Source organism: Dioscorea cayenensis, unplaced genomic scaffold (genome assembly GCF_009730915.1).
Source record: "Dioscorea cayenensis subsp. rotundata cultivar TDr96_F1 unplaced genomic scaffold, TDr96_F1_v2_PseudoChromosome.rev07_lg8_w22 25.fasta BLBR01000479.1, whole genome shotgun sequence".
Classification (NCBI taxonomy): Eukaryota; Viridiplantae; Streptophyta; class Magnoliopsida; order Dioscoreales; family Dioscoreaceae; genus Dioscorea; species Dioscorea cayenensis.
The window spans coordinates 113,558-133,911 of NW_024086870.1; the positions used below are offsets into that span (position 1 = coordinate 113,558).

The 20,354-nt window shown below is 37.3% G+C and overlaps 2 protein-coding genes across 2 annotated transcripts; both read left to right on the plus strand.

The window, feature by feature from the left end:
• The first annotated feature begins 8,817 nt into the window (after positions 1-8,817).
• Positions 8,818-12,096, plus strand: LOC120254526 (FRIGIDA-like protein 4a). Its single transcript, XM_039262626.1, has 3 exons — positions 8,818-9,682; positions 10,864-11,039; positions 11,356-12,096. The coding sequence occupies exons 1-3, from the start codon at positions 8,842-8,844 to the stop codon at positions 11,872-11,874; spliced, it is 1,536 nt and encodes a 511-aa protein (XP_039118560.1). The 5' UTR covers positions 8,818-8,841; the 3' UTR covers positions 11,875-12,096.
• Positions 12,097-15,298: 3,202 nt separating this feature from the next.
• Positions 15,299-20,218, plus strand: LOC120254525 (aldehyde dehydrogenase family 2 member C4-like). Its single transcript, XM_039262625.1, has 9 exons — positions 15,299-15,560; positions 17,325-17,467; positions 17,644-18,027; positions 18,513-18,602; positions 18,696-18,869; positions 18,939-19,076; positions 19,185-19,322; positions 19,425-19,486; positions 19,848-20,218. The coding sequence occupies exons 1-9, from the start codon at positions 15,458-15,460 to the stop codon at positions 20,119-20,121; spliced, it is 1,506 nt and encodes a 501-aa protein (XP_039118559.1). The 5' UTR covers positions 15,299-15,457; the 3' UTR covers positions 20,122-20,218.
• Positions 20,219-20,354: the final 136 nt, after the last annotated feature.

Sequence of the window (20,354 nt, forward strand, 5' to 3'; positions counted from 1 at the left end):
CGTCTCTACTTTAAAAAAATGGGTCTCTGCTTAACATTTTATATCACTCGCTTTAATAACCGAGAGTTTACTGCTTAAAACCTTATATTTCCGCTTAAACTTTTGTCAATACTGCATGTTGAATGTGTTGTTATTGTCGCAGTTTGTGATTATGGCGATCAACCCTAGTTAATGGGTGATTCTATTTGACACCTAGTTATGGAGACCTTAGTCGAATTGAAAGATAACACTGACCCTCTATTAGGGAGATTATTCGAAGGACACCGTCATACGGATTCATCGAGTCGAAAGTTATATACCAAAAGAGGACCCTTCTTGATTCTCTTTTGCAAAGTGCGATGGTCGCATCAATAAATTCGGGATCGGGGAAAGCCTCATGAGTTTCGAGACCTCGAGATGTGGCCCTCGTTCTTGGTATGCGTTGTGATGGCGAGCGCTATCATCTTCGTAAGAAGAAAACCCAGTCGACATTCGAAGGGAGGTATCTATCAAAAACCCTACGATAGACAGGAGACTCCATCAAGAGCATTCTGCAGTACAACTTGTTCGACGGGAGGGAGAAGAAGATAATTTTGTCAAACTCGATGGTGCACCTCATGGGTACGATCCCTCTTCCCAAAATACATCATGCTTTCGGTTCCGAGCTGGATCGTTGATTATATCGATGATCTACCGTACCATGGGGCGATCACGCATGTAGGCGCGAGCGGCTACGAAGTGGCTTATGGAGGATATTCCACAAGCGGTAGCTCGAGTGCAAGATAGATGCACGGAAGAACACCAACATGGTACGATTAAGGGTTGCTCGGTCGCGCTTAACGTCCGGTTTTACGAGTCGACCGGAGCGGGGAAGAAAGTCCGTTCGCAAGATCCCAAGGATGTCGTGCTACGGTGAAAAGTATTTCACCTGAAGCAAGCGACGGTGAGAAACCGACTTGTCATCGCTCGATGGAAAAAGAGGTAATAAATCATGGACGATGTTTAACGTAAGCCTTTAATGTTTAAACATATTATTTAGGGTTTAACTTTCAGTATTTACCGCTTTAAAACTTATTTATACTCGGTTTAAATATTTTGTTCTCCGCTTTAAATATATTCTATAACGTTTAAATATATAAACACTCGTTTAAATATAGTTTTTATAGTTTAAAATGAATGATTTTCTTTGAAATTGTTTGGTTTACATATGTTAGTTTTTCGAAATGGTTCCCGTGAATCGTCGAAGAAAAAATATTTATCGGGGCCAACCGACCGGATGGATGCTATCGCTCCCGAACCACTTGCTCGGCAGGGGATGAGAGGGTAGCTCTCATCGCTGCTGCCGCTCGGCCTGCTCTCCTACTTCCGACCACCATCGCCGCGACGCATTCCTCGACGCCGAAGAAGCCCTCCCCTACCCCGGCAGATTGCAACAACCCCCCCTACCACGACAACAACGCGGTCCCCGATCATGGCGTCCCCACGACCATGGCGACCCTCCGACCGTGGCGTGCCCACCCGGCGATATTAGGCGAAGATGTTACTGCAACTCTTACGCAGGCGTGCGATATTGACGATCGAGTTTCCTGACGTCGATCGTGTTGAGGCAGCTGGAAGGACGTTCACAATCGATCGCGCCATCCCTCCAACGAATCGAGCACCCGGGACGAACGAGGTGTCGACTGACAACGCATTTGCGACATCATAGGGAGGGTCGTTTCCAAGACGGCCACATTCGAAGAGACTTGCGAAAAAGAGGAGAACAATCCGCCTCCGTCTCCACCGCCGTACCGACGATGAAACAATATCAACACCATCGTGGCGATCGATGTCGCATCGAGTCTCGTCGCCGTTTATGACATGGCCATGACGGTGGAGGACATTGTAGATGATGTGGCCGCTTGCCATGGGTTGAGAAAGGTCGTTAACTCTCTTCTTAATGAAATCCCGACCCGGTGGAACCCGATCTACGAGATGCAGTATCAAAGATGGACACAATTCCCTCAAGATCAAGAACAAGCTAAGGCGTGTGTCTCCCAATAATGCTTTCGTTATCGCTGGGCCACGGTTGAGAAGATCGTTGAATCACTGTCGCGGCCGTGGCCGTGATCGACAAATGAACGCATCGAGCAGGACACAATCCCACCCACAACAAGAACCATGTAAAGATGTGTCATGCGGTTGATCGTTGCCGTCAGTCGTCCCTCAGATCGGAGCGGACACAATCCCATAACAAGAACAACCATGTAAGGATGTGTCTGCAGTTGATGTTGTCGCCGTCGTCCCCGCATCGAAGGAAGATGCTCGCCGGTGCCGAACACGTGAAGGCTCAACGGCAGTGCCCCATGAAGACCCCGACAGAGCAACGAGAGAGATGATCAAGGCCAATCAACAATGGGACCAAACGGCTCGAAAAGCTTTTATTCGAAGAAGAAAAATGGGTGACTGCCTCGTTTTAACAAATACTGAGCGGGAGTTGATGAGATTTTCCTCAACTCGCTCTATGGATGGGTAAGTCTAAAGTTTTTTATGATAGTGTTTAAAGTTTTTTTATTATAGTGTTTAACGATTTTCTAATAGTGTTTAATGTCTTTATGTTATCATTTAATTTGTCTACTTAACGCTTAATTATATATAATATCATTTAACAATTGATAATATCATTTAAATATTTATAATATGGTCTTATTATATCTCATATCGTTTAACCTCGAAGACTTTGTCGTGTGGAAGAATGACGTATCGACTACTACCCGGGACAAATTATACACACTGCTTGAGAGGAAGGAGATGGTCACGGATGATGTGATGGACGCTTTTCAGTATGCATAATACAAAAAGTCGCTGAGCAAAGAGCCATATCTTTACAAGAAGCGCCTCCATCACCTGACCGCTATACTGCTTTATGTCAAACAGGGACGACGCGCATGAAACAATTATGGCTATGGTCGGGATGCTGTACGCAACTCGCGATGAAGTTCAAATTGTTATCCTCCCGATAATCATGAATGACCACTTCCATGTCGTCGTCCTTGACAATGATAAACAAGAATACATGCATTATTCTTTGTGTCCGGGGTATGATAAAGACGCGTTGGACATGGTAAGTTCTTTAATTATGTCCGATTAATAGTGTTTGGTATTTAATCAGTATTCTAATCTCAACTTGCATATCTCGACAGTGAATCTATTCGACAATCGTGTCGATATGGAGTTCGGTGAGTCGGCGACTGACAGTACCCACTGCTGCACGACATGGAAACCCCGAGCCAAAAACAAGGAAGCGTCGATTGCATGCCGCTCACGCCATGCGGTTTATCGAGCAATTACTTTAGGGTGAGAAGTTACGGCTACACGAGCAGACGTTCCTTACCTCATATTAAGGTATGTTACCCGCATACTTAAGGAGGGGAGGGCAACCGGCGTCCATGAGAAAGGGGGATCATCACAGCAGTGTTAAATTTTTGTTTTTGAAGAACATGTCTTGTATATCTCAATGTCAATTTTGTTTTTCGAATGTAAACTCGACAAATTCAATTCATTGTTTTTTTGTTTCCGAAGAACATGACTTGTATATCTCAATGTAAATTTTGTTTGTTTTCAATTGTAAAGCAGGTTAAATTCCATTCAGTTTTATTTCATTGTTTAATTTATGTTCTAATTGTGTACATTTCAGTTTCATTGTTTAAATATACCATATATCGTTTAAACATCAATTTGAAATATTTTAAATTACAGTGTATCCGTTTAAAATAACACTGTCTCTGTTTAAATAAATGCTTTCATTAGAAAGTTGCCCATCAATACACAATGTTTCTCTTTAGAAGTCGGCTTATTTACAATGCCTAGTCGGTGACAGTTTCATTGCAAGATCTCACGATTGTGACCGGATCCATGGCGGCGAGTTGTAATGTAACTCGCGGACATCAAACGCTTGCGACTCGATCCTCTTTTCGCTCTAGGGACGGCCGCCGCCTTTCGTCACAAAGCGGTCGCAAACGAAGCTCGGGATTTTCCGCCCTCAAGGCGTATCGTCATCGCGGGTATGGGGGAATATAGCTTTCCTTATATGTCAATTTGTAATTGTCGACGGTGAAGTAGCCGCTAATAAATCGATGAACGTTGGTGTCTGTCTGCATTATTGCAGCGCAAGCGTGTTTGCAAGGGATACCATAAACTTGCCACCTTCGATATGAAGAAGTTCTGATGGCAAGATCTACAGAGTTGCTGCACTGGTCGATCACTTTGTCACAACGACCAACACGAAGATTTCGGCTATCCTCAATAATGATCTCTACCTTCGAATGTATGTCTGGGCATAAGTAGGTCTCCTATATGTTCGCTTGCTCACGCCGGTTACATAACATGCGCATCAACTTGAACCTGGCAAATAAGGTTAAACAAAGATAGTGATGGTTAAATAATTCGTAAACATGTTTAAACATTATTGTAAATATTTAAACGAAAGGATTAATATTTAAAGTCAGACAAGTCGAATTAAACAAAGATTGAGAATATTTAAAGGGTAACACTAAATGTTAAGTGTAAATCAACATTCGCAGACCTTATGGAGTCGACCATTTTCGTCACCGGTAAATGACGAGCTTCCTTGATCCAAGCATTGAACGACTCCGCGACATTTGAATACATCTCACCCCAACGTGTGATGAGCTTCGGATTTATTAATCAACCAGTGATGAGCTTCGGGTGATGTGGCATGCAGTTCATTCACGGTATCATCGAAATCTTTAGCCGTAGATGCCCACGCAATGCGGAAGCATATAGACCAGCACTCCTCCCTCAATGCCTTCTCAAGTCTGACATTGGCTTTCATAAAATTGGCCTCCAAATGTCGAAGACAGTATGCATGTGGCGAAGAAGGGAAGACTCTCGCAATTGTGTTCACAAGGCCCTTGGACCTGTCCGACACGAAGGTAATTATCTCATGATAATCTCCTTCCTCGTATAAAGCATTGCCTAACTTAGATATGAACCAAGTCCAATTGCCATCGGTCTCGTTGTCGACTATACCGAAGGCGACGTGGAAAAAACCATTGTTTCCATCTTTCCCTGGGGCACCCAGTAGTATACCCCGATATTTTCCAAGGAGGTGGGTACCATCGAGAAAAGCAGTGCCCCACGCAAGCCCTTTTTGAATCCCACAATACACGCTACGAAAGAAAAGAATGCACGTTTAAAACTATCACCGTCTCTTTCCACGATCGCTAGCACTGCCAGGGATTTGTCTCGACCACCTTATCCACATACCAAAGCAAGCATCAGTAGTCGGAGATGTCACTCGCTGTCGAGGACCACCCGGCATGCTCTTTTCCCAACCAAGCTCGCTTGTATGGTATGTGGACACCATGTTCCCGCAACATGTCCTTCCGAATGTCGATGGCCTTGCATAAGAGTCGGTCTTTGAGCTTCGAATCACTCGTACGCTAACCCATTTTTTGCGCGCTTTGGATGTGACGCGAACCTATGCCACCAACGCAAGTGTGTGACGGGTTGATTGTCTTGATTCTAAAAGTATGTTTGTTATACTCTTTTGATGCATGAAGACGGCAACGACAACCATCGGCAGCGCATTCCACGATCACCTCGATGTTTTTCGTTCTTTATGAATTTGAAGTCAAAATTCCGTTTGATTACATGATTTCGAAGTACATCCCTAAAATGTTCGACACCGTCAAAACGTTGTCCAATATCCAACGACAGCACTTCAAAATGATCCGGCGAGGAAGGAAGACATCCCAGCACGTCAGGGGCACCATGGGGATGAGCAGGGAGCACTCGCGAATCCCGAATTCCCCATGACACTTCGATCAAATGAAAAGATCAATATGTTAAGCGGAGAATATAATGTTTAAGTGATAATGATAATATTTAAAGCGTTAAATTAAATACTTAAGCGATTCATCAGATAATGTAAAGCGACTAGTACAAGATGTTAACGATGATGAGACATATTTAAACATTAATGAACCCATACTAACTGGATCAAATAAAAGAGAAGGAACTTCTGACGAGTAAAAACTCGTTTTCATTAGGATTCAGCGATGGCACATCTTACGTCTCGACAACAAGATCAACTACAGCACATTTGAAGATGGAGTACACGTGACACATCCACTGGAAGTCGACATCGTTTTCTATTGGACAAACCGTTTTATATCCATCCGGTGTGATAAACTTAACCACGATAAGAGAAACTTGAGACCCCATCGCTCACATATCTCATCTAACACCAACTCCCAAGAAGTCCGAGCCGTGAACATTAGCACTCTTTCCCTCCCCGATTGAATCTAGCAATACCACAAAAACTCTCCATAATATATCGGTCGAAAAACCAAATCGATCAAAACCAAATGAAATGAAGAACAAAAAAATAAGGCGAAGAAGAAGAAGAAGAAGAAGATGTAAACAACAAACAACGATCGGATAAGGGCGAACAAAAAGTGCATGCGATTGTATGCATAGAGGTTAGACTAGAGCGTGATGTGATTGGGCGGTATTTTTTTCCTCCATCCCAAGGGCAAAAAGGGAAATATATATCATCTGTCGCGATGAAGACATATTGTCATCGCTCGACATGAGTATCTGTTTAAAGCGTCGAAAGCTTTTTTTATGTTTAAACAAATACATATAGTGTTTAAAAATAACGGTTACTGTTTAAATAAAAGTCTATATCATGTAAATAATACGTAAAACCGTTTAAATATAGTGATTTAACTGTTTAAAATATATGTTATTGTTTAAATTGAATGCTTTCACTGACATCGCGTTGAAGATGGGTACCTCCTGGGTCACTGTTTAAACATTTTTATGTATTTTCTTAAACACCGTTGTCATTGTTTAAAGAGTAAATTGATTATTGTTTAACTTTTTGTATTGTTTACAATGTCGTTCTTTGTTTCCCAAATTGTTTTTACTATGTCTATGTTTAAATTTCACAAGTTATCTCAAGGAGACACTCAAATAGGTTTGTTTGTTTAAAATATTTTAAAGCGCTTTACTATGGAGAATCGATTAAATATCATAAGTTCACATTCAAATAAACTTGTTTCGTTTAAAATAAAACATTTACAGACATTTACAACGTCTTCTCGGACCTTGGGACACTCACGACTCGACCCTCGTAGAAGCGAAACAAGTGTGCATACATTCGAATGCTCACGGCGGTTGCATAACATACGCATCAACTTGAACCCTGACAGCGTAGAACATTAAAAAGGTTAAACAAACACATTCATGAAAAAGCGTCTATTAATCAATGTGTCGTGGTCGACTTAGCGAAGATCACGATAGTTAAACACGAAAGTAATAGTTGTCTATCTGACGTAAGGTTCTTAAGCGGTAACAAAAAGTCTCAGTGATAAATATCAACTCCGTCTTAAAGGATGTTTCCTTATCTCCCTCCTCTAGAGAATCCTCATGATCACGCATAAGTGAAAACTTTCTTTTCGACCCAGTCGAAATGGCCGCTAATTGCTTGCCGTCATCCATCGCTGGAGAATCCTCTGCATTCGAGCGATTATGCGAGTATTTCGACTTGGGCGGGGAAAAAGATAGTTTAACTTGTTCGTGATTACTGGTGATTGATTCTCAAGATAAGGAGGATCACAAGACATCCTTTCGAGATAGAGTTGATCTTGAACTTTCAGTCGACTCCAGCGAATATCATACTGCGGGGAAGTAGATGACGAGGAGGAAGAGGAGGAGGAGGAGGAGGAGGAGGATGAGGACGACGAGGAGTGGTTGTCCATGGGAAGGGTTCTTCCTTGTTATTTATGGTGTGAAGTCCATGAGCGGTGACGCTCGTATCCAGAAAAAAAGTTAAGCGATGCGATGGGACCGAAAGCGTTGGCTGATGACGAGCAGGTGTTCGGATATTTATGTTATCGTGCGTAAGAATTAATGCGATCATTAATTCTTATGCACGGGATCTCATAACCTTACACTGTCGCGTGCCACTGCGATAATTCGGATCAAAGCGAAAAAGATCACCGTTTCTAGCGAGACTTTGAGAATTTACGTGTTAATATGAATAGTTATACATGTAAAGATAAAGTTAAAGCGGAGATGACAATTATTAAACATATTGGTAATATATTTAAAGCAGGATAATAGCAAATAGTTAAACGAGTATTTAAAAATATACAAATAGATAACCATAAAGCGAGAAGAACTTTACTAACTGAAATGAACTCGTTTTCAAAGCGGAGACAACGATGGCACATGCTTTGTCTCGACTGATAAAATCGACTACAACTCATTTGAAGATGGAGTGCACTTGACCAATCCGATGGAAATCAACTTCATTTTCTGTTGGAGAAACCGATTTATATATTTGGGTATGATAAACTTCACCCGGACTACTGCAAATGAGATTTGCCCTATAATAAAGCACCGCGGAATGGTCAAACTGATAGCAACGAAGAGATTCTCACCGTATTATGAAACCGACAAAACTGAAGTCGAACAAATCAAATGAGGAGAAATGAGGAGAAGAACAAGATGTACTGCAACTTCTAGGCATTGTCTATCGAAACCAAAGCGAAAAACCGCTGAAAAGGTTGAGCATGATGTGATTTGACGCTTTTCTTTTCCCACTATTTTTCGAGGGCAAAAATAGGATTTCACAACATTGACCCATTTGAAGTGAACGGTAGAGGGTAAAAGGGAAGTTAAACACTAACGGAAGGGCTGTCCGGGGTGTGTAAAAGTAGGAGGGGGGTTTTTGGGAAGTTTTGAAAATTACAGTAATTTTCCCTATAATTAAAGCTATAAAATTATGTATATAATCATCTTGATATAGTGGCACTGGCCGCATTGGCCTAAACCGAAAACCAAAAACCAATGTCGGGGGAGCTAGTCTCCGGCGAAAGTCTCCAGAAATCCTTCAATGAGCTCGAATCCCAGCAAGCCCTAATCTCCAATTGCACTTCCTTATGGAAATCCCTCTCCATTCACTTCTCCGCGCTGAAAAAGTCCCTCTCCGATCGCTCCCACGCCATCGATTCCAAGCTTAAAACTCTCGATGCCAGCACCCAGGAATCCCTCGCATCCCTTGACCTTCGTGAATCCTCCCTCTCCGATCGCGAGGCCGCTGCCGCCGCCCGTATACGAGAACTCCAGCTTTCCGCCCTTGCTGACATTGAAAATCCCAATTCGAAGCAGCCTGACGATGTGCCAGGCATCCTCCGATGGTACTCCCGTCGCATGGACTCTTCTGGGATTTGGCGCTTCATGGTGTCTCGCCGCAAGGACCTGGCTCTTCTCCGGAAGGAGATCTCTGATGCTGTGTCGGAATCCGTCGACCCGGCTCGGTTGGTACTCGACGCTGTGAATGATTTCATGGAGAAGAAGATGAGAGAGAAGGGAGGCCCTGATCGGTGCTGGGCGCTGGGAATGCTGATTCGTGTTTTGTATGATTTTGACGCCGGGAATGCGCTGAAGGTATCTGGGAGTATCCGTGAGAGGGCGGCGAAGGTCGTGGAGAGGTGGAAGGAGGAGGCGAAGGAGGAGGGAGGAATGATTGGAGGGCCGGAGGCGCAGATACTCTTGCAGCTGGTGGTGGTTTTTGGGTTGCAGTCCAAATTTGAGCAGGAGTTTTTGAAGAAGTTGGTGCTTCACCATGCTTCCAGGAAGGAAATGCCCAAACTCGCTACTTATTTAGGTTTTGGGGAAAAATTGGCAGGTGACATTGTTATTCTTTACATTTTTCAGTATCTTAGTTCTTGATTTTCTCAAAGATTTCATAGTTTTGTTGTTACTTCTGATAACAAGTTCTTGTTTACTGCTGTCAATTGCTCCTGTTTTAGATAAGCAAGTTAGATATCACTCTTGGACGCTTTATTAAGGATATATACCATTTAGTGACTTTCCCTTGTAAAAAGATTGTCTTTATACTTTGTTTTGAGATGTTCTTGTAATTTACTATGTTGTTAATCAGTTTGAAGATGTTGCCTTAGGATCTGGATGTTTGAACTCAGTTAGCAGTTGCAAAACAATGAAATGGCAGTGATTAGGAATTAGTTGAATTCTTCTTAGTCAATGTTTTATATATGTCGTTTTAAGGGTACGTAGTGTGTTCTTTTGAAGTGCCATTGGAAGTGATTTTTAGTTGTTACTGGGGAAGGACAATGGGGTGTTACAACATCATAGTAAAGATTTTCATAATTACAGTGAATTGTTTGGCTCCTGTTGGTTCATGATAGTAGTCTGATATCTGATTAGTTCTAATACGAAAAGGTTCTTCACAGGCTTTTCGGTTGGAAAAATTTTCAGGCTGGATGGCCCATGGCTTCTTTATTTTCGTCTTAATGTTTTGGGCTCTCTAAAAGATGTGTTAGTGAATTGGAGTCCGTATAAACAAGATTACGAGACATTGTTGTTACATGCTTGTTTGATTTGCTTGTCGGGGGTGCATGCTAATTTTGCACTAGGGCTTCCTGAATTTAACCGACAGACCTTTGGATTTCTTTTATAACTAATTTTTGTTGTGATAAACTATAGAGAGAAGTATATTCATGTGACTTGCATTGTGACTTATAAAATTTGAATCAGTAACCAGACCATTTAGAGAATTATACCCTTTTTGAGTGTTGAATCACTATTGGTAAGGGTAATGCAGTGAGAAAGCATATTGTAGGTATGGATCACACAAATCAAAATTAACACATACACCTAAGGTAAATAAAGATTTGCTTGAAGGATTCAGTGTGTTTATCTCTTATTCCTATTAAGATGTACCTCAAGAAACCTAATGTCATTTTAAAACACTCGTTTGATCCATTTGCTGTTGTAGCTTTTCTTTATATGGAATAACTGTTTTGTACCATCATCAAACATTTGATTAAGATGCTTGCACACCTGCAGATATTATTGATGAGTTGGGGAAGACTGGGAAGGAGCTTGAGGCTATCTACTTTGCTTATGAGTCTGGTTTCACTGACAAATTTTCTCCAGTCCCTCTCTTGAAGTCCTATGTTCAAAGCTCAAGGAAGAATGCCGCATCCATATTGAAGAATGGGAATCGCTCCCCCGCTGCTACGGTATGCCAATGTGAACGTATTGATTGTGCTCCTTATTTTGCATCATGAAATAGCACAAAATTACTAATGCCACATATAGTGCAGTTGGTAGCATTATGCTTCTTATAATTGTATATCAAATCCTCTTCGGTATGGGACAATGTCCTTGTGATGGTCATCCATACTTCTCCAAATTTCTGTCTTTGTTTCAAAAATCTTTTGATTTATTATGGAATGTTGTAAGTTAGTGAGAAGGTTTTGCTTGCCTATCCTTGGTCATAAGTTCAATCACCTCGGTCCATACTAAGAGGAAACATCTAATCCTACTTATTCATAGGAAGAGTCAATCACAATGGAGTTGAATGCCCTCAAGTCAGTCATCAAGTGCGTTGAAACTTACAAGCTAGAATCAAAGTTCACTATCAATGGTCTGAAGAAGCGTGTCGCTCAGCTAGAAAAAACCAAGGCTGACAAGAAGAAGACGTCAACACCAAACAAGTCTCATATGAAGAGAACAAGACCTGGTGGTCCTCCTGCTCCTTTTCGGCCAACCAAAGCAAGCAGGACCTTGAATACATCATACCCTTCACTTAATCAGCGTCCACCCATTCCACCTCAAGTCGGAGGATCTCGCCATTCCTTCAAATATTCTGAACAGGGAGGCTTTGATGGACCAAGTTCTGGATCTCACAGATGGAGTCCCAACCCAGTTTCACAACCATATCATGTTCCTGAAGACATCATTGGAGCTCGAGGCAATATAGCATATAGTGGATTATCGTCAAGCTATGGTGGTGTCGACTATGCTCCTTCTCACGCAACCACCACTCCCCAGCCTCATCAGTATACTAGGTAACATTTCTTATTTGTCCTCTTTAACTAGTCTTCCTTAGAAACAGTAAAATCTCTAGAATCACTGATCTTAGAGAATACATGTTTTTGGACTTCTCCAGTCTTTTTATGATGTTGTTCAGTGAATTATTTTCTCAGTTATTGGTTGTCGTTTCTTAAATCTTGAAAGTCAAAGTTCTTATTCAACTATTACACAATGAAAGCAACACCAACATTACATGTTGTTCCTTGCTTTGTCCTGGCAAATGAGAAACGGTTGACTATATATCAATTGTTTGATCTCCGAATAATATATCAAGTGAAATAAACTTTAGGGACCCCATTTACTTGAACTTGTTATTCATTATTTTATTTCTATATTAGCTATTTATCAGAATAATCTTATAGGTATAGTTACAATGCCTTTTGTTTTTCCTACAAACATCAAGTTTAAGGATATTTTATGATAACATGAGCTTCCAATTCAATGGATGAACCCACTCTAAAACAATTTATTACTTTCTGGACCATTCCTTGTCTTTAAGTATCATCTGTGGTTTGACTTGATAATTTATGTATTGGCCTCCATTCATATTATTTGACTGTAGAGATGAGATTAGCTTGCACGAAAGGGATTGTTTGACAAATTAGTTCTATTATTTGTATCGTAACAAGCATGATGTAAGTTAAGTTTAGAATGAGTCAAAGAATCCATTCACTTGTAAAATTAAATATTTATACCAATTTTTATGAGACTTGAGAACCCTAGTTTGATTGTGTCTCTTTAAGAAAAGGATTGTGTATGGATTAGATGTCAAATGGTTTTAAGTTAATGTACCAAGTGGAGTCTCAAATTGATATTTATTTAAAAATAACAAGACTTTGGAATCTGAAATGATTTCTCACGCATGTCTTGTTATTTTTATCAGGACGTTCCACTATCGCCCTTTTTAAATTTACATTGATGGAAAATTTTCAAAAATATGTTTTTCGCTCATCAACTGTCTCCCTTGGCTCAGACAATGAGTTGGCACTCATTATATATATATATATATATATATATATGAGGTCTAGTTTTCTAGGATCTCCATGAGGGCCATTGGATTAACATCTAACGGCTCTCCTCTCCCACGGAGTTTACATCTAACCTCACCCGTTCTTGCTCCTTTTAGCTATTCTCTCTTATTATTATTTTTAAATATACAGGCATTCGAACATTTGCATATATTTTTCAAATCTGCGTATATTTGAACGTCTGTAGATGACATTTGGTGTGTGTGTATATATATAACAGATAATGTACATAAAGGGCATCCACAAAACTTGCATTGGATTCGTTCTTTTGTTTTTCATGGTCTATTGACAATGGTTTTCATGTAAATGAAGAACAGTTAATTGAATAATTGAACTTTCAATACGTTGTTGTTGTTGTTGTTGTTGTTGTTGGTTTTTATTAAAAAAAAACATGATGGACCAATTAATGTCTTTAATGCGATAAATTCTTGAGTCAAAGGAGTTTTTTTTTTTTCTTGGTTTTAAACATGATGGACCAATTAATGTCTTTAATGTGATAATTTCTAAAGGAAAAGGATTTTTTTTTTTTTTAACATGATGGACCAATTAATGTGTTTGATGTGATAATTTCTAAGCAAAAGGATTTTTTTTTTTTTTTTCAAAAACATGATGGGCCAATTATTGTCTTTAATGTGATAGATTCTAAAGTAAAAGGCTGAAGAGACATACAATGGATACACTTTATAACAAGCCAAACTCATTGTTGATTTTCATGGAAAGAAAGAAAGAAAGAAAATTGGAATCCGTCTTTTATTTCTTCCCTTCATTTATGCTATAGTTTTTTAAAGTATCAAAGGATTTAATATGGAGAAAATTATCTGTACTTCATCTTGATTAAATTATTGATTTTGTGGCAGCAAAATGTTATTATTTATTTGATTAGTCAATGGTTTTTTTTTTATAAATTGATTAGTCAATGCCCTGTTAAATATTTTTTTTTTTTTTGGGTAAAGTATAGATTTTTATTAGTGACCCAATTATGTGTATTTTTTTCCTTTTTTTTTATAACCACAAGTTGGTCAATAATCAATGGCGTGGGAACTAAACATCCTTACTATATTCACTTGTACAAGCCTTAGAACGCTAATATTTCTCTTTTTCAATGATGTTATCTAATTAACATCAAGATTATATATTCGGTTTGTTGTGGACTATGTGATGACATACACTAATACACATACATATCGTCAAACATATATATATATATATATATATATTTAGTCTAACATTTGTGTGCAAAGGGAGGGAAAGTAGATTATTTATTTTTGTAAAACTTATTGAAAGCACCTTTGATTTGATTATTTTGTTTTTAAAATGCAAAACGTTTGACATATATATATAATATTAAAAATCACAGGAGTTTTTAATTAAGAATGAATAGTTAGAATGTTATGTCAAGCAAAACCAAAGCTAAAATGTCATATATTGACCTGGTTATTAAAACTTTTTAATGATGTTAAACATATATAATATATATTAAGCCAAAATTGTCATCACAAAAGAGAATGAATATGGATGATTTTTTATTTAAACTGTGAACAACTACAAATAGAATTTAAATCCTGTAGTCTTGAATTAAAAAAAAATAAAAATACTAACTTCTCTATTATAATATTTTTATTAAATAACTAATAATGAATAATAAATAAAGAACATAGATGCTGAATTGAATGTTGGGATGGAATAAATAAGAAATAAATAATTATTATTTTTAGCTCTCAGAATAATTTCAATAATCGGTTAATGCTGCGTACAGGAAGATTAATTATTTTCAATAATAAGATCTTATTATTTTAAAGATGAGGGAATAAAATATTATATATATTATCCTAATTGTTGGTTGTTGTTAACTTCTTCTTCCTTTATTTGTGTTACCAAATTAGAAAAATAATAAAAAAGTTTAAAAAATGAAAAATTATTAATATAATTAGTTTTTCCCTAGCTTTCAAGATTATCAAAATAAACATATTTAAATACTACTATTATATATATATATATATATTGTTTTTAAAAATTCATTATATTGCACTTATTAAAAAAAAAAAAGAAAAATACAATAAAGAAAAAAAGAACAATAATGAGAGATTTGACACATGAAAACTGTCAAATAAGCTGTTGTGGACAGCACACAAGAGAAAGAAAAATATATATGTCAAAACTCAAAAGTATAAAAAAGAAAAATGACAATAATATCATTTTCTCAATAAATATATAAATATATAAATATATACATGCATCTCTTTTTCCTTTTCCTATAAATACATTGTACCTCTTTCTTTCTCTCCCATCTCCCCCTTCTTCTCATTTTCTTAAATATATATATATATATATATATATATATATATATAAGTGCATCTCATTTTCTTTTTCTATAAATAGAGTGATACCCCCTTTTCTTTCTCTTCCATCTCTCTCTCTCTCTCTTTCTCTCATACTCTTTTTTCTTGGTTTGGTTTGATTGTTGTTAGGTGTATTTTGGGCAGGGGTTTGTTTTCTTTCTTTCTTTCTTTCAGTGTGTGTGTAAGTGGTTAAGTATGGGTGAGATTAGCAATGGCATATCAAAGAAGGAGATGAAGATACCAGAGATAAAGTTCACCAAGCTCTTCATCAATGGATCTTTTCTTGATTCTTACTCTGGTGATCATCTCTCTCTTTCTCTCTCTCTCTTTCTTTCTTTTTTATCTATCTTTTTTCTTGCTTTTGCTGAAGTACTTTTTTTCTTTTGGGTGTTGATTTTTCTCTTCAAGGTTTAAAAAAAAAAATTGAAGTGCTATATGAATTAAATTTACTTTTGTCAGGTTATTCTGTACAATAGGAGACTCATGCCCCCACCAGGCACCAAGATTGATTACATTTATATAAGTTAAAATTATTATTATTATTTTTTGGAATATAACTGAGTAACAGTGATCCAAGATCCACTAGTGGGTTCAAATTTGAATGAAAATGATTTTTTTTTATTTTCATACAAAAATCATCTACATGCACATATAATAAGTAGTGCATAAACTTTTAAGCATGATCTATAAAAAAAAGAAAAACAAATTAAAATTTATGTTTGAATATCAAATTGCTAATTTTTTTTTTCTTAAATAGAGAGCGTATATTAACTCTTCTTTTAATGTATGTATATGCATATATTTTGTCTTCATGTAAATTTGCTTTGTCTCTTTCACTGCAAATCAATGGTCAGACATTCTTAATTATTTGGTCTTAATAGAAGATAATGTCCTGGTTTTCATCAATTCTTCTTTCTATTAATTAAAATAAGATTACTTTCTTTGCCTAAACTCTCTCTCTATATATATATTAATATATATATTATAATGGCCAAACATCATCTGCGGACGTTCGTAGATCAGCATAGTAGAGTTGGACGATTGAGATTGATTTTGTTACTGTGCTGAGATTGATTGGATAGTTCAGATTAAAACACTGTACATCTTATTTTTTTACTGTATTTATAAATAGTGTGCAGTGTTATTGTTCATAGAATGGTGTGCAGCCGTTGGATTGAAATCCAACGACCCATATCAACGTTCACAGATTACAAATCTGTGAACGTGGGCAGAAGATGCATCCACTTTGTTATACATGCGTCTCTTTCTTTTGTCTCCAAGGTATCATTGAATATTATTGAGGTTTTAAGCTGTGACTTTTGTATTAAATATTCTGTGTCGGTGTGTGTGTATATTAATTATTAAGCATGTCTCTATCACCCTCTTCGTCAAGATGTGTTTATCTTATATATAGACATATATATTCTCAGGTATATTTTTTTTTTTCAAATTTTTTTAAACAATATATTTGTGGGAAAATAATGGGACACGTTGGTGAAGTATAAAAAAAATCTCCCTAGGCCATGGTTCCAAGTCAGCTAATGTTATGTTATTATGTCTTGTTTCTCATTAATTTTGTCACACTTGAGATATTGACTTTAACCCCAAAAAATTAATAATAATAATTATTATTATTATTATCATAATATAGTTGATAATAATGATTTGATGTGATTTAGATTATAAGATTGAAATGAGTTGAACTCATGTAACTTGAATGGGAATTATATCTGTCATAATTAAATATATTATGTCATACTAAAGGAATATCACCATGGAAAACAATGTTATTGATGTACTTAATGAAAATCAGTAACAAGACTGTTAGATTTGCTGATGGTTGTATTTCGCATAAGTGTTTGATTTGATCATGAATTGAGGATTTTTTTTTTCTTTGAATTTGCATCTGCATCTGCATCTTGAAATATAGTTTTTAATTGAAATATTTCATTAACAAATGATCAAATACCTCCAATCAAACACTTCATTAATGAAAATTTCGTATTGTTGTTGCATGTAACACTTTGGTAGAGTTCTAAAATCTGTTGTTTGATCCATTCAGGGAAGACATTTGAGACAATAGATCCAAGAAATGGGGAGGTGATTGCAAAAATATCAGAGGGAAATAAAGAGGATGTTGATTTGGCTGTCAAGGCAGCAAGACAAGCTTTTGATCATGGCAAATGGCCTCGCATGTCTGGATATGTATGTTTTTTTTCCTCTTAAAACTCTGTATCATGTAACTTTGTGCTTGTGGCCATGTTTTTATTATTGTAGTCATTAATTAATATCAATTGAGCCAAAAAAAAAACTTAGGATGGAATATATATTCAAATTCAAAAACTTTTATTCAATGGCTTTTTATGTGATGCAATGAGCAGGAGAGGGGAAGGATAATGATGAAGTTTGCAGACTTGATTGAGCAGCACAAAGAAGAACTTGCGGCATTGGACAGTATTGATGCAGGAAAATTGTTTGCTGCTGGTGTTCATGGTGATATCCCACACTCTCTGAACTTACTCCGGTATTACGCAGGAGCTGCCGATAAGATTCATGGTGAAACTTTGAAGCTTGCGGGTGAATACCAAGGGTACACTCTCAAGGAGCCTATTGGTGTTGTAGGACACATCATTCCTTGGAATTTCCCGACCACCATGTTCTTCTTGAAGGTTAGTCCTGCTCTTGCAGCCGGGTGCACCATGATCGTTAAGCCTGCCGAGCAAACCCCGCTCTCGGCTCTCTTTTATGCTCACTTGGCCAAAGAGGTACATGTTTCTTTATCATCTCTCTTTGTTTTAGTTATGGAATTATATTAAAGCCATTAGTGGCTCCCAAGAAACGTTCAATTGAATCATGATATGTATTAGATGGGCTTGAGCCAATCTAAAAGTTCAAGCTAAAATAGAAAAGGAGGTCTGTATATGATGCTTTTGTATCAAGCAATTGAAATTATTATCAATGATACATATTTTTTAATTTGTTTTAGTCTTTTCGGCATCTATTAAGTTAGATGCAAAACAAGAACAATGTCAGATGGTTCACTCCAACGTAAAAACTTACAAGATGTGGTACTATTGAGATTATCGTTTGTAACACAAGCCTTAGCTAATCTCATTGAACACAAATCAAGCATATGCTATAGCAGTTTGATCTAACTCTCATACAAGAAACTGTGATCTTGGATTAGAGATATATACAAGGAAATAATATAATATATCTGTTGATTTTTTTTTTCCCTTGAACAATTCAGGCTGGAATTCCGGACGGTGTGCTCAATGTAGTTAATGGATTTGGTCATACTGCTGGGGCTGCCATTTCTTCTCATATGGATGTAGATGCAGTGAGTTCTCAAGTTTTTCATTCTAATGTGAACAAAAGCAGAAGACAAATTCATGAAACTTTTACCATCTACTATTTGTTTTTTGATTTTTAGGTTAGTTTCACTGGATCAACAGAAGTTGGAAGGTTGATAATGGAGGCAGCAGCAAAGAGCAATTTGAAGTCAGTCTCTCTTGAATTAGGAGGAAAGTCTCCTCTCATTATCTTTGATGATGCAGACTTGGACATGGCTGTGTCTCTTGCAAGCCTTGCCATTTTTTACAATAAGGTATGGATGAAATTCAGACATCAATCATTAATACCTTGGGTTCATGTTTAAGTTTTGCAAGTTTTACAGGGAGAAATATGTGTGGCTGGGTCTCGAGTATTTGTGCAAGAAAAGATCTATGATGCCTTTGTGAAAAAGGCAGCGGAGAACGCAAAGAATTGGGTTGTTGGAGACCCGTTCGATCCTCGAGTTCAGCAAGGACCACAAGTAGTGTTTTTTTTTTTTTTTTAATGAGCGTTGTTATCTCTAATATGTCCTTTTGGTACATGCTAGTATCTCAATACAATGACATGTCATTTGCCTTTGAAAATGTAGGTTGATAAGCAACAATTTGAGAAGGTTCTTAGCTACATCGAACACGGAAAGAGAGAGGGAGCAACTCTGTTGACAGGAGGGAAACCCTGCTGTGGTAAAGGATACTACATTGAGCCAACCATTTTTACTGATGTCAAGGTATTTATGCTCTGATTAATGCTTAAATATCTGATTTTTTATTCTTTGCAGTGCGGTGATTAATTGGTCTTATTTTTTAACAAACTAATGTTATTATTACAGGAGGAAATGATGATCGCCAAGGATGAAATATTTGGACCTGTTATGTCCTTGATGAAGTTTAAGTAAGTCCTCTGTTATCAGTCTCATCTTTATTTACATTTTTTTTATGTAATGTCGATAAACTACTTTGATATAAATAAAAGAGTCAGAGGCATTTGTGGCTTCTAAAACTCCATGATTTGATTTAGCTCCAAAAGAGATTAACAAATTCATGTTGCTTTAAGGAAACCTGGGTAGAAAGAAGTAGCATTTTCCGATAACGATATGTATATAAGATTATACGTTTATGCATTTACTCAACTCCTACCTTTTTTTTTTCTTTGACCGTTTGCTCTTTTTCTTCATTATTGTTATTATTATTTTTACTTCGAAAAAAATGTGTCGTTAATAATTTTGACATTTTTATGGTAATATATTTTGCAGGACAATAGAAGAGGCAATTGAGAAAGCAAATGCAACAAAGTATGGATTAGCTGCAGGCATAGTGACCAAAGACTTGAATATAGCCAATAAAGTGTCAAGATCTGTGAGAGCAGGGTCTATTTGGATAAATTGCTACTTTGCATTTGATGCTGATGCTCCTTTTGGTGGATATAAGTTGAGTGGTTTTGGGAGGGACTTGGGATTGAATGCTCTTGACAAGTATCTCCAAGTGAAGTCTGTGGTCACTCCTCTTTATAATTCTCCATGGCTTTGAACACCTCAATGTCCATATAATATTCTTATTTCCTTTGAACACTTTGTTGTTTGTAGAATGTTTGCTTCTTATTGTGCTTATTGATCACTTTATAATCTGTGTAATTACTATATCTGAATGAACATTACTTTTTTAAATCTTCAATCATTATACTTAAGATTAATTACTAATAAGACTTTGAGGTTTGAAGCTCTCTGATTGGAAGATTATAGATTTGCAGATATGGTTCAGAG